This window comes from Egretta garzetta, unplaced genomic scaffold (genome assembly GCF_000687185.1).
Source record: "Egretta garzetta isolate BGI_Z169 unplaced genomic scaffold, ASM68718v1 scaffold32, whole genome shotgun sequence".
In the NCBI taxonomy this organism is placed as follows: domain Eukaryota; kingdom Metazoa; phylum Chordata; class Aves; order Pelecaniformes; family Ardeidae; genus Egretta; species Egretta garzetta.
This window is the reverse complement of record NW_009259035.1, coordinates 2,104,755-2,118,368: the sequence shown is the minus strand read 5'-3', so window position 1 is coordinate 2,118,368 and position 13,614 is coordinate 2,104,755. Positions and strand designations below refer to the sequence as shown.

Here is a 13,614-nt window from a genome sequence, read left to right as displayed (position 1 = left end):
TTTTCAATGTCACTGTAGATTTGGGAAGCTGAGAAGGATGAAGCTGAAAGGACTGTGTTCTGGATGCATTTACATGCTTTACTGATGGCACATTGACTCAGCCCCTAGGCAACCTGTTATTTTAAGCCACCTGTAATTAATGCACATGTCCATCACTTTAGAATTCATATGACATGCTGGTCTAACCTGGGTGATGGGTGGGTTCTCCATGTAATCCACATCCATTTATCAGCAAATAACAACATACCAGCAGCTCTAGTTAGGTAACTTTGCCAGCCTGGTTAACGCAAAAAGTGAATCTGAGTTTGAGGGAAGTTGACTGCTCACAGAAATGTTCCTGTTGTACTCCGAACTGAGTTGAGTCTCATCTTTACAAGTAATGCTAAATGGGGAATTTTAAAGGAAGGAAACAAAAATATACACAATCTATGTTGTATTGAAATTTGTTTTTCTAGGAATTTAAAACAGTTCATAAATTGTTGTAAACAGCAAGTATTTCTAGCTATTTATAGACACCGAGATGGACCTGTAACCACAGACACATAGACAGTCTTCACGTTCATTCCTCTCTCCATAGGCCTCTCAGTCTTTATCCTTTTTGCTTTTGTCATTGCCAACTGAAGGGCATAAAAACATGAATCAAAATGCAGCCTGTAGCACTTGCAGGCACGCTATTAGCCTTTCATTGGAATTGTGCTATTGCACTAACATTTATTTGTTTAATTAAATGTCTCTTCTTCACTTCCACTCTCCATTTGAGGAGGAGGAGGGCGGTAGTGCCATTTCTTTACTGGTACTCTAAATGAGCTGTGCACTGGAACAGCTAGTTTCCTTCACATATAATGCTTTCTCATCATTCCCTTCACTTAGGTGTTTAGCTTAAGGATAATTAAAACAGTTTACTTCTTTCTAGTGAGTGCACAGATGTGTCTCCTCTCTGTATTTCTGGAGTAAACCCACTAGGTTGCTGGTAACGCTTTGTCATTCACAGCTGAGGCTTGGAGGCACTGCCTATTGCAATGAGTGAGTGGGAGCTTTAGAGCATCCTAAACTGACCTGGCAACTTAGTTATAACCAGTCAGCTCCACATATTTAACACCTTAGGACTAGGAAAGTAAATAAATTGAGGCCATTTTAGCATATCTTTGTTTTGCATGTCATTGGGAATTTGCCGGTTTGGTCAAGGATTTTTCTCCCTTTGGGTAACTTGGGCTTTATGGCCAAAATACCTGTAAAAAATAAATTACCAAATGGAAAAGGCAGTTATTTGTTCACTTAGGTCCAATATCCAGGCCCTAAGTATCCTGATATTTGGTGGAGAACAAAGACTTTATTTTATTTTATTTTTTTTTTTACAAAGGGGAATTTTAAGCCCATTGGCCCAGCAAATTGCTGTTCAGCTTGTAGCAAGAGGTGAATTTGGACAGTATGCATAACAGCCTCACCAGGGGTATACAAAAGGAATCCAAACATTTTTCTTTAAGCTCCACCATATAATGACTGACAGTTCCTGAAAAAAGTTCTTACAGGGTGCATAATACTAAAATGAAATGGATTTAGGCAGGCTGGAGGGATATTCTGTTACCAGTTGTAAGGCAGCCCTGCTGAGTTATGGGTTTGGGATGCAATAACAGGCATGAGGCCAACAGCTTTAGGGATAAACAGTTTATCTCTAATGGTGTGGTAATAAAGACAGGTTAGTAGTACAGTTATGCAGACTGTAACAACAGCAAATTCAATAATTCACTGGTACTGGGCTAGACTTAATATCGGGGTTTGCAAAGATGTACATGACCATGGCTATCAGGCATTCCAAATTCTCTGATGGGACTGTCCTTTCTATTGCTGAGTTGGGAGAGCACTGGTTGGGCTCATTCAGTGTACATCATATCCCACCTCTCTGCCAGTTCTCTCCCTGGTGTGCATAGGGCTCAGAAACACAGTATAAGGCAATACTACCCTTACTCCAGTCTATTGGTACTTGGTAATTTTACAAGTTAATAATGCTATTGGATGTGATTTTTTTTTTTTTTAATTTTTTACATTCTTTTATTTCAAGCTCCCCCAGCTGGTGTGTATGTACAACAAACTGGACTATGTTAAAAATGTTTTCATGGAACCTTTCATTGGATGTCTCAAAGGTCTTTCCAAAAGAGACTTTAAAGGCCTTTACAAAAGAAGCATACCAAAGTTATCTTGTAAACCAGCTTTTTCTTTATTCTTGTTCACTGCTTTTTCTTTGCTGCCTTTTATCTTGGTTCACAGCTAGTCAATAATTATAAAACACGCAATAACAGACTGGCAAGTGATGTGGTGTGACCAGTGCTCATTGAGTTTATGATGATCTATTTTGTTGAAATTAACTGTGACTTCTCATGTTACATTAATTTGTTAGAGGTGTTTGAGGCAAGGCTCACCTTATTTTTATGTATATAATTGATTGTGTTTCCACTAGAGACATAAGCCCCTCACAAGGTCTGCAGGGGAAATTTTATAGAGGTCTCGAGAACAGACAGAAAATCAGCAAGTGTGACACAACATGAATGTGAAAGTTTATGGGGGGAGCTTACCAATATGTATAAATACCTGACGGGGGTGGTAGAGGAGACTGAATCAGACTCTTCAGTGATGCCCAGTGAAATGGCAGGAGGCCGTGGGCACTATTTGAAATGGAGGAAACTCCATTTAAATGTAAGGAAAAATCTTTTTCATTGTGCAAGTGGTCAAACAGTGGACCAGGTTATCCAGCGAGACTGTGGACACTCCTGTCTGTGGGGATGGTCAAAACCCAACCAGGCGTAGCCCTGCTCTAGGTGACCCTGCTCTGAGCTGGGAGGTTGGACTAGGTGATCTCTGGAGGTGCCTTCTGACCTCTGTGATTAGTGGAAGTGACTTCCAGGACAATCTCTTCTTGCTAGTATAAATGTTTTAATAGCTGACACTTTGATAGCCTGGTTTATTTATTACAGAATATGGAATCACTCCAGAAGGAATTAGTCTCCAGTAATCATGAGAATATACATGACTGTAAGACTCCTTCAGCATTCATAATGAAAAGCAAAAACGTGTTACTAGCCAGAGAGATAGTAAATTATAATGCTTAGATAGCTCCTAAATTACAATTACAATGCTTCCTTTTGAAGTTGCTTTTGTCTGTGACTTGAGCTAAAAATAATTTCTTTCTGATGGCAGTAATTTGGCATTCAAAGACACGTCACTGAGAGGACCGAATGCACACTCCTGAAGGTGAGCATTTTAGCCACGTGGTGCTGACATAAGTGTGGTACCATGAGCAGACCACTTGGACTGTTTTCCATGAACAGAGGATCTTTAACAGTCTCTCCCCTTCCACTAAGAGTGTTTTGAGGTGGGAAAGAGGGTGAAGGGAAAGAACAGGGTGCAATTTTCACCAAAACAGTGAAATAAGAGAAACCCATTTGGTGACATGTTCCTGGTAAAAGGAATAGACCTGAAGTTTTGGCAAATACTCTATAATTTAAAGAGGGCCAGGTCTTGAGGAGGACTTTTTAATTAGTTTGATGAATATCTTATTGCAAAAGTGGGCCATTTCACACTCTCAGGCACACTGCTTAGAAGGATTCATTCCCATAGTAAAGGAGGAGGTGTCAACATCTTGGAGCCATTGCAGCAAATAAAATAGGAAGTTCTGCTTCACATCTTCTTTTTGCCACCCTTGTATACCAGTTATTTTATACCTGTTCCTTGAGTTGGAACTGGTGTCTGGGCTTGCGAGGTAGCCTGGTGGCACATTGATCTTGGGCTGAACAAGTCTGATAGTCACGACATTTTGTCAAGACAGGCAGGAGTGGTGATAGCACAAACTGACACCACAGTTGGTGACCGGGAACAGCAATGTGGTGTGCTCTTTTCTAGCTAGCCGCAAAAGCTTGCTTTCCATAGCGTGGGGCCTGCACAAGACTGGAGAATGCAGAAATACGAGTCTTAGCCAGAGTGTCTGTGCTTCAAACCAAGATACAGGCAAGCATTTGCTTTTTCGTAAGGGAAACCTCGGGGGACAAGCAGGTGTCCTCACCTCACCATTCTTTTAACACCTTGTTTATTGCGTGAGTTGTAGTTTTCCCTTTTTAAAGTGTTTTCCTGCAAAAGAGCTCACGGTCCCCAGTTAAAAACTGACTTCATCTCTAAGAAGCTTTTGTTTGGCTTTTCAGATCTTCTAATAAAAACCTTTCCCTCTGGAAATGCCCTTCTACATGGTTTAAAAATAGAGGTGGCAGCTTCTAGAGAAAAATGTGTCTTTCATACTAAGGCAAGAATTGGTCTGTTGGGTGTTTTTCCTCTTCCATAACTGAATTAGGAAATGGAATTATTAATCATGAGAACATAAAATTGCATTTCTTTGTTTTAAAGGAGGTAAATAATGACATGAGGTGTACCTTAGATGGCTCTGTGTAACTGGGGGTGGTTGTTTAGTTTTGTGATATCCTAACTTCAGAGGAACAGTACATCAGAAGCAGAAAGTCACCATTAAAAATGATGTTGTCACCTATGCTATGCATTTAAATGTAACAATTGTGACCTTGAATAATGTCATTCTCGTCTGCACTTGGGTGCCCTCAACGTGAAAGCTGGTGTTTGTGTTACTGTTTGCAGCTGGACAAAGGTGTTAAGCCCTTCCCAGCAAAGAGCTCCCTTCATGGTTTGGTATGGCTTATGATTTGCTTCATTTGAAAAAAATGTTGGTGTTGTGACTGATGTTGTATGTTCCTAGTGCTGCTGATTGTTTTATTTGAAGCTGTAGAGGAATCTCTATCCTGAACTCACTGAAGGAACTTAGGAAGATGATAAACTCAGCCTTTTTTAGGCATTGTATCTGTAATTCTGATGGGCAGTCCAGACCTGTGGCAGAGGTTCCTAACAACAGCGTACGAGCTTTGAAGCTCTTCTGTGAAATGTTGTTCTTCGTCATTACTAATGGTCCTGGCAGTTTCACTTGCCATCTGTTTTCCTGCTGCAGATAGCGTTAAGCTGCATGCTTTCTTCTTCGTGCAACCTCAAGACTGATTTTGGGCACAATTTTACCTGATGTACTGATTGTTAGTCAAAGCTGTTCCTTAATGATAGGGGGAAGCAGAAATTAAATTATATTTTGGATTAAACAGGAGAGCAGTAAGACTGGAGCTGTAGGTCCTTAGAGCTGTTACGTTAGATCAAGTGCTTTAAAATTTGCATAGCACACACTATTTAGCTATTTCAGTCAAAACTGATAGGGATTGAGCTACTTCTCATAAAAGTAAGTAGGCATAAATATCCCTAAAAAATTATTTAGAAGCCAAGGTAATTAAATATCGCACATCAAATAATCTTAGGAGCTCGAGTGTTTTGATAAGCCAGGGCAGAACTGTAATTGGGCCCAGTTTTGCAGATATTTTCATGCTTGAGAAGTTACCTGTCATATTGAACATCCAAAATGATTAGTTCTTCTGGAAGACACAGGCCTAAATGAAGATACTAGCAGCCTTATTCATCAATGTCCCTTGACTTTTGGAACTTGTCCATGTTATCTACGCCCTAGAGCAGCACAGAGTGTTAACTGATAGCAGGCACACGCAAGGAGGGAACTTGGCAGAACAGTAGGCATTGATTGACTCCACACAAACTATACTGTGTGCCTCTAAAGTAAAAAGGGGATCTGGCCCCACTGGACCTTTTAAAATCTGAAGTAAGAGCTAGCGAGAAGAATCCACATTATGGAAATAAATTCTGTATGTCGAGGACTTTGATGATGAGGGTGAAAACCATGAAAACACATGCATCAGTGCCGGAAGAGATGACCAAACCAAGGAAGAACAGGAGTCGTATATGGCAGATAAAGTTGCAATTTGTGCATGGAGAGATGCAGCAAGTGAGGAACGGAGTATTATGACCACAGATGAGGCTGATAGGTGGCAAACAGTAAACAGCAAAAGCATGATAAATGCACCTGGTTTGTGTATTATTTTCTATTTTGTGTTAAACTCACAGAGGTGAGTTTCAGGTTTAGCTACTGCTGCTCATTTTATCTATATACTAAATTTAATTTAGCATCACTGTCCTATAAACTTCAGACTTTGAAGAATTACCTCATTAGTCTGTTTTTTGACTTAATTTTGTGTTTCTGTCTATGCTACCAGCCTGCAGGGGTTTTTTTAAGTGAATTTCTTCCTGAGTGTCTGTAATTGTGTGTTAGTGCATTTCCGTCTGGATTGGCAACTGGTATAAATAAGCATAGTTACAATAGTTCCACTGAGCTGGGCTGCCTGGTTTCATCTCAATTTTCTTGCAGTTCAGGATGAACTCCAGTGGTCTTTGTTCTGGCAAAACTCGTGTTTCTTCTCTGTGAACTTCCATAGTCACAACTACGACAGGAATTGGCCCAATTGGAATGGGGTTTTTTCATTTCTAACTTCTGTTTGTTTCAGATGGTAAATAGTATCCATAGTGCTAGGACAACACTTAAGTAATCCTACTCAGCAAGTCATTCTTTACACCTTTGCAATCCCATTAATTCCAAGAAGCTCTTACGAAAATTGCTGTATAAAATAGAAGCACTTCTATAATGATCAATAGCAGATGCCCAGAAAAAAGTATAAGAAGCTGGGTATCAGGTAGTGCCATGTATCATAAACTAATACTGCAGAGAGTAACACAGAGTTGACATCATAAAGCATCTAGAGGTGTGACCCATTAAAGGAAAAAAGCTTTTCCCAATACAGTTAGGTTCCAAAACCGAAGGAAAAAACCAGCATGCAATAGTCTGAATAGTCTGTACCATGAAAAGGCTCAAACTGTAAAATAAACAATGGTTTATGAGAGGCTTGATATGTCTGTAACATTAAAAAATATATAATTGAATTACTAGCATTAAAAAATACATGTGTGAATTACTAACAGTAAAAAATGCATAATTTAATTAGTTTCATTTGTGTGTCTTGATACTACCCAATTCTTTTGGCCTGCTTTTACAACTACTTTTGTGTACCTGTGACTGTATTCCCCCAAGTAGTTAAACAGAAATTAATGTGATAAGTTACTTAAACAATTTCTGTGGGACTGTGTTTCCCAGATCAGTTTCTTAAGGAGCAAAAATCTTGTTTTGGTTTTCTTTGTGACTTGACCAAAGCATTTTCTATGGGATTAAAATATTTTCCAGAGATATTCAGCAAGTTGTTGGTCATGGTACTGTTCTTTTGTTCAGATTGACTTCTTGGCCTGTTCACGGCAAGAGAGAAATGGGATATCAGCACCTCAGCTATTCAGAAAGGTGATAGTGGTCATTCCCGTGGACACCCTTGTGGAACACGGAGAAGATCTCTCTGGATCTAATGTCCTCTAGCTCTTCACAACCCCTGGCAACCTCCCGCGACCAAAGGACAGGCCAAGAAGTCAACCACTGGTGGGGAGGAATATTTTAAATGTAGAATGAAGAAGGTTTCCTGCAGGAGGGAATGGTGAATAATACAGATGTTCCTGTGGATCCTGAGAATGAGGCTTACGAAATGCCTCCAGAGGTAAATCTGTTGTGGTATTTGCTGGGGAACGCACGTAGGAGAAGGGCACAGGAGGGGGCTGCGTGCTCGAGTTAGATTAGCCTGGCACAGGCTGATGCTGTGAGCTCCAAGGGTACAGCCCAAACACAGTCTCTTTGGCCAGCATCTCCAAGAGGTGTAGTGCTGGGAATCAGAAAATTCATTGCCTTCTTGATAGTAAGGACATTTTACAGGAAAATACTGTGTGTGTTTTGAAACACTTGTGCCTGGATTTCTAAGTAATCCACCGTAAGCTTGCATCTTTTTCTCATGCTTGATATGTGGGAAAAACTGCATCTTCTCAGATTGTTTTAATAGCTTGGCCGTTTATCAAAGCATCATGCTTTGTAAAACACGACAATTCATTATTATGCTCTTGAGTTAATGCAATTATGGAAGTAAATTATTTTGTTGTTTCTCATGAACCTGCTGTCTAAAATATTACTACGATTTCTGGCATGATGCGTTGGTAGTTGGAGTGGCAGTTTTACAGTAGCACAGATATTTAGGCTGAAAATGAGAGGTATAAAACATTTAGGCCACCATCCAGTAAAAGACTTAAAGGCATGCTTGATCGTTAACACCTTGAATATCACTGAAATTATGGGGGCTGCTCACATACCCGTAGTCAAACACACGTTTAAATGAGTTACTGAGTCGTATGAGTATCTGCAGCACCTGGTGCACTGCTTGGCCCGGAGGTAGTCCTCCTCCCTCTCCAAGTGAGTTGCCATGGGCGGCCTCGTCAGTTCCTGGCAACATGAGCCGAATAACATGTTAACCACTGTAAGAGCCTAATTCTTCTGTAAATACCACAGTAAGGCTTGTAAGGTACGGTATCTGGAAGGTGTGACAAAATAATAATAAATGGCATGATTCTGATCACATGGAAATCCGTAATATTTTGGCATTGAATCCATTAGGACTAGAACAAGCAGTGAAAGTAGGATGTTGTTATCTGAAATACTAGTAGCACTGATTTCTGCTCTCCTCATTAGGAAGAGTATCAAGACTATGAACCTGAAGCATGAGAGTCCTTCCCTTCCTTTGTATCTCCTGAAATCTACTAACTACTAAAGACGTCCCATCCTGTACAAGTGCTGAGTTCCAATGTGCCCAGTCGTAAAATTTTTTTACAGTTTTTACGGTGTATTTTGAAGTCTTCCATCAGCAATGATTGGAGTATCTGTGACTGCACCCACCTTGTTTCAGCGTTTCCTTTTTTTTTGAAATGAAAGCTGGTTGCCAGGGTCATGGTTTTGCTGTGGATATTGTGGCTTCAAGTTTCAAAGTTAAAAAAGAAAATAAATAAAAACACCTAAGTGTCTACTGCTTATTTCTAACTCTGTACATGTTTTGTTGATAGGCTGTCAGTAATTTGATATTGTTTATGATACAATTTTTATTTGTTTCCTATGACTATTCTTTCTGTGCAGAGATGACTTATTGTGAGAGCTTTATATATATATATATATGTGTATGTATTATACATCTAAAAGAAAAGTAACTGAGCATGAACTATGCACCTATAAATATCAGCTGTTGAAATTTTATTGTTTTGTGATGTGTTTTATTAACTTGTGTCTGTAAATAACGGTGTTCAACTGAAGCAAATAAAACGTAACCCATTAAAAATGAACTTCTAAATTAGTGATGATTTATAACACCCTCTTTCCTCTCCAAAAGCCCCTGGTAAAGCATTTGGGCTGTGTTGCTTCCTCTGAAGGAACTGGAGGAACAAAACAAGCAAACGGAAGTCCAGTCTACACAAAAAACAGGGTGAAGAATGAGAGTATCAGGGCTGGTACCTCAGCTGGAGTAAACTGTGGACAAAATAGATTCATTTGCAGTGCTAATAAACTTTCTGTTGTACGGAGAACCTGAGAATGAGTGAAGCCATTAATAATGGGCTGCGGCGGATTATCAGGGAATCGTGATGCCCTTTGAAGAATTACTGCTACAAGGTTATTAAAGCACTGGGCTATACAGAAGAGTGATGGATTAGTTGCAATCAATTTGTCTTGTATAAAGAGCCATTTAGCAAAAGTACAGTCTACTGTCTGTTTTTAGACACGGTAATTTTAGTTATTATGTTGCCTGGATACTTTTCCATGTAGCAAAAAGATTTAAATGTGAGATGTTTTTACTTTTCCCATGTTTTATTATGTTATTTTGGATCAATTGTTGCCTCTAACCTGAATGATACAGTGGTTTTTTGTTTAAGGTTCTCTAATCCTGAGTAGGATTTTGAACTTCCCTTACAGCAAGTCTTTCCAACGTTCTGGGGCATGGACCTTAAAACAGGTAAATAACATTGTGGGGTTTTTTTGTAAATGGGGAAACTTAGGCACAACCACATACTGTGTGTCACTGGTATGTACAAAAAAAGACCCCAAACCCCAGGGGCTGAACCCTCCAACTTGTTCTTGAACTGAGCTCCTTTCGGCCTTCTGCAACCTTCCTGATATTGGCACACCCAACGCGGAACAGATCTTTCCAGCTACTTACCCATCCCAGCTGTATACAGTGGGAGCGGATGGTGTAGCACTGTGACCCAAAATCACATGGACATACTGTTTTCACGATGCTTAGAAAACCAGTGCTTCAATTTCCCATGTCATCCCCCAGTCCCAACCCCATATTTCTAAGGAATTTCATTTATTTCATAAGAATTGCTATCAAGCTTTTTCTTTTTTCAAAGCAATTAAAAATCCCCTTGATCATTTCAAACAACTTGGGGATATTTTCATCAATAGTTAAATTGCTTAACAGAGCCTGTTAAGCTTTAAAGCGCTGTGGTCTTTTGCAGAAATCTTTCATGATAACTTGCAACAACCCACTAACAATTTGCAGTGTCCTTCACAGGTGGTGTGTCAACAGAATCCCTTGACCTGGACATCTCTACTGTTAAAATTCATCTTAATGCCTCAGTGGCAAATCTATTGATTGCGTCCGTGGAAAATTAATACCAGGATAAGGCACAATGTAAGATACTGCTTTTATAATTATTAATGTTGTTTAATGATCTTTCTGTTCTAGTGGAAGGATTCGGGAAGAAAAACCCAGTGCTGTAATGTGATGATTTTTTTTTTTTTTTCCCCCCAGTGTGCTAGCAGGGACTCATCCACCAAAAGCAAGAACTGAGAGCAGTCAGATGCCTGCTACTTCATGAAATAGCACGGGAAGTAGCAGCCTAAGTAGAATACGTATTTCTGTTGTTCATCTTCTCTTCCACAGCCCACAGGTTTTGATTGCTCTATTGTTTCTCTATCAGAGAATCAAATTAAACTGTTTGGTTGCTCATATGTTGCAAATAAGTCGTGCACTTCTTAAATAAGCTGTGGGGAGCACTGTGTCATAAAAACCAGTAATAAGAATAAGTTGACTCCTGAGAGTGGCCCATTGTCTGGGCATGTAGGAGTTAATTATTTTGTTTCGTAGGTTAACATCAGCAAATCATTCAGAGTTTTCAGGTCATTTAAAACAGACCATAGGAGATCAGTTTAGTTCTTGTGCCTCTTTGCAAACATGCCCTCAGATGGCCCCGAAAGTCCATGGGACCCCTGGTTGCTATGGCAGCACAGTGTGATGCACTGCTCTGGTAACAAGCTGCATTTTAATTAGATTCTGTAAGGGCTGCCTGACCGTCCTTGCCAGGTAAACTAAATGCCATTTTGTCTCATTTCCTGCAGTGAGATGAATACTGACATGCGGATTGCAAATGTCAGAATTGTGTTGGATGCTAAAGCTGAACTAAACAAATACTGCTGTAGCCAGATCTTTTTTAAGTGTCTAGCCTGGATATTAAAAAATGCTTCTACTGTTCTGATAACATTTGCTTAAGCAATGCCTGCCAGGGAGGACCACACCTCAGAGCCCTCTTTTCCTTAAGAGCCTAGATTTCAACTCAAACCTAAAGCAACCTTCTGTCCTCAAATTACAAGTTACTAATGAATCTCACCATATTCCAGTCCTCCAGGGAAAAAACACATTGCTTTTTTTGTTCTATTTTGACAGCTTTAATTGGTCTTATAATGGTTCTAATTAGACACTTTGTAATAATGTTTTTATTACAGTAAATCATAGTGTTAATACTTGTGCTACATGCCTTTCATGTAGTGACTTTCAAGTTGTATTTGTCTGAGGGATAAGGCAAGAAGTGCCCTTCTCCTCTGACTGAGACTTCCTGTCATTCCCTCAGGATGGTTGGAGGCAAGTTAAGGTAAATGACAATGTCCTACAGTCAAGGAAAAGTAATACACATGCATCTACTAAAATACTGTACTGTAAATACTGCATGGTACAGCATACCTCAAATGTTGGGTCTGAATGGAATAGTTGCCTGTAGGTATTGCAGCCTTGGAGGTAATTACTCCTTCAGGTAACTGGTATTTAATGCAAACTAATTCTTTGTGTTCTGCTCTGGAATAGGGGGAGAAGAAGTTCCCTGATACTGGTTTGGGGTTTGATTTCAGTCTGCACAAGGCTTCCAGTGACTTTGACTAAATTATCTGATACTTTTTGGCCCCCAGCTTGAGGCTTTCAATATTACTGGAAAAGACACTAATAATGGTCTTCAGAGGGTAGCATCATTCTGCTTGGATATACACAGGTCTGAACTAATAGCATCAGTTTTCACATAAGCAGACTTGCTCTTGAGTTGTGGTAACCAAAAGCAAATGAGATCTTAGCCTTTAATGGCTCCATGCATTTTTTAATGAAAAATATCATCTGTTAAAATACAGACATAAACAACGTTTCTCAAGCCTGCCTGACATTTAACGTGTAACTCAGAAGGTTCCTCTGATCTAAAAAAGGCTGGCAGATGGAGAAACAGCAGGTGGAACCTCAGATGAGACAGCCAGGAGGTAACAAACAGGGTAGGAAACTAGGTCAGATGAGATTTCTTCCATGTTGGAAGAAGTGCTTTGAAAATGCTTCCTCCAGTGGAGGCATAAAAGTGGGTTTTCAGGATTTTCCATTAATATTTGCATCTCTGAATAGGTCAGAGGCTATCAGCATCTGATACATCTATAGGGCATATTTCTATGGAATGTCTGAGATTTACAAATGTGCTTTTTTCAGCTGCAGCACAGCTAAAAGATCTCTTTATGAGAGGCCGGAGCACCCATGCATTTCTGCCGATCAGCTTGAGATGTAACAAGGAGAATGTTGTAACAAAAAGCCAACTGCTGGGATACCTCAACTTCTTTTCTGTTTCTCTCACCCCTCTCCCACTTGTTTCTTTCTCTCTACTAATCTGCTACGTTTTCAGAGGGTTAGATCTTATCCTGTCCCCATTGCCGAGTGTCCATTTTATTGCAAAATCTTATTCCGGCCATCATGTCCAGTACATTGTGTTGAGGCTGCAAGTGTGCCCGGAAAGCTGGGGCTTCCTCTTTGACCCTCCCTCTAAAAAGAGGAAGGATCGCAGCTCGTCTCCTCCTCGGGATGCTCCCGTCACTACGGTATCCAAAGACACGGCAAGGCAGAGGCACTGCCCGAAAGCACTGAGGTAGAGAGGCAGGGTGGCTGTAAAGGAAGGCAGAGAAGGAGGTTGGAGGAGCAAAACAGGCATGAGAGCCTTGCTGAGAATTGGCTGGCATTCATCCTGCCTCCCTCCCCTGGGCAGTGCTTCTGGTGGTGGAGGCTAATGATAGAAAATAGCCTGTGGTTTTACAGTGCTCCCAGGGACAGGCACCTCAGGGAGCCGGGTAAATTCAGAATGGGGCTGCTTTGCTCTCCATGAGGCAGAATTCCCATGCTGTTTGAGGAGACTTGGCCTTTCCCGTTTCTATTTTTCTACCACTTGAAGTCCTCTGTATCAAGAAAATAAAAGCAATTGACTGAGTGTTCTACAAAAATAAATATAAAACAAAGTATGAAAGCTGATTTTATCAGTCTTCTGCATAGAAAAGTGAATTGTGCAATGCCCATAGGACTGTTATCCTCTGTTGTTTGATCAGGAGTTTTATTCATGTGAATTTCAGTTGTAAAATTCCGTGAAGCCTTGCAAAAATAACAAAGATGGTCACCTAACATTAGCATTTGGTGAGCTAGTATCCTG

The 13,614-nt window shown here is 40.2% G+C and overlaps 1 protein-coding gene across 1 annotated transcript in view; it reads left to right on the top strand.

Annotated features, from left to right (window-relative positions):
- The window catches only part of SNCA (synuclein alpha), a 70,368-nt gene extending 61,733 nt beyond the window's left edge, over positions 1-8,635 (top strand). Inside the window, exons 4-5 of the mRNA XM_009634844.2 lie at positions 7,440-7,529; positions 8,546-8,635. Coding sequence (XP_009633139.1) covers positions 7,440-7,529; positions 8,546-8,578 — 123 coding nt within the window. The 3' untranslated portion in view covers positions 8,579-8,635. The remainder of the gene's footprint in view (positions 1-7,439; positions 7,530-8,545) is intronic.
- The last annotated feature ends 4,979 nt before the right edge of the window (positions 8,636-13,614 follow it).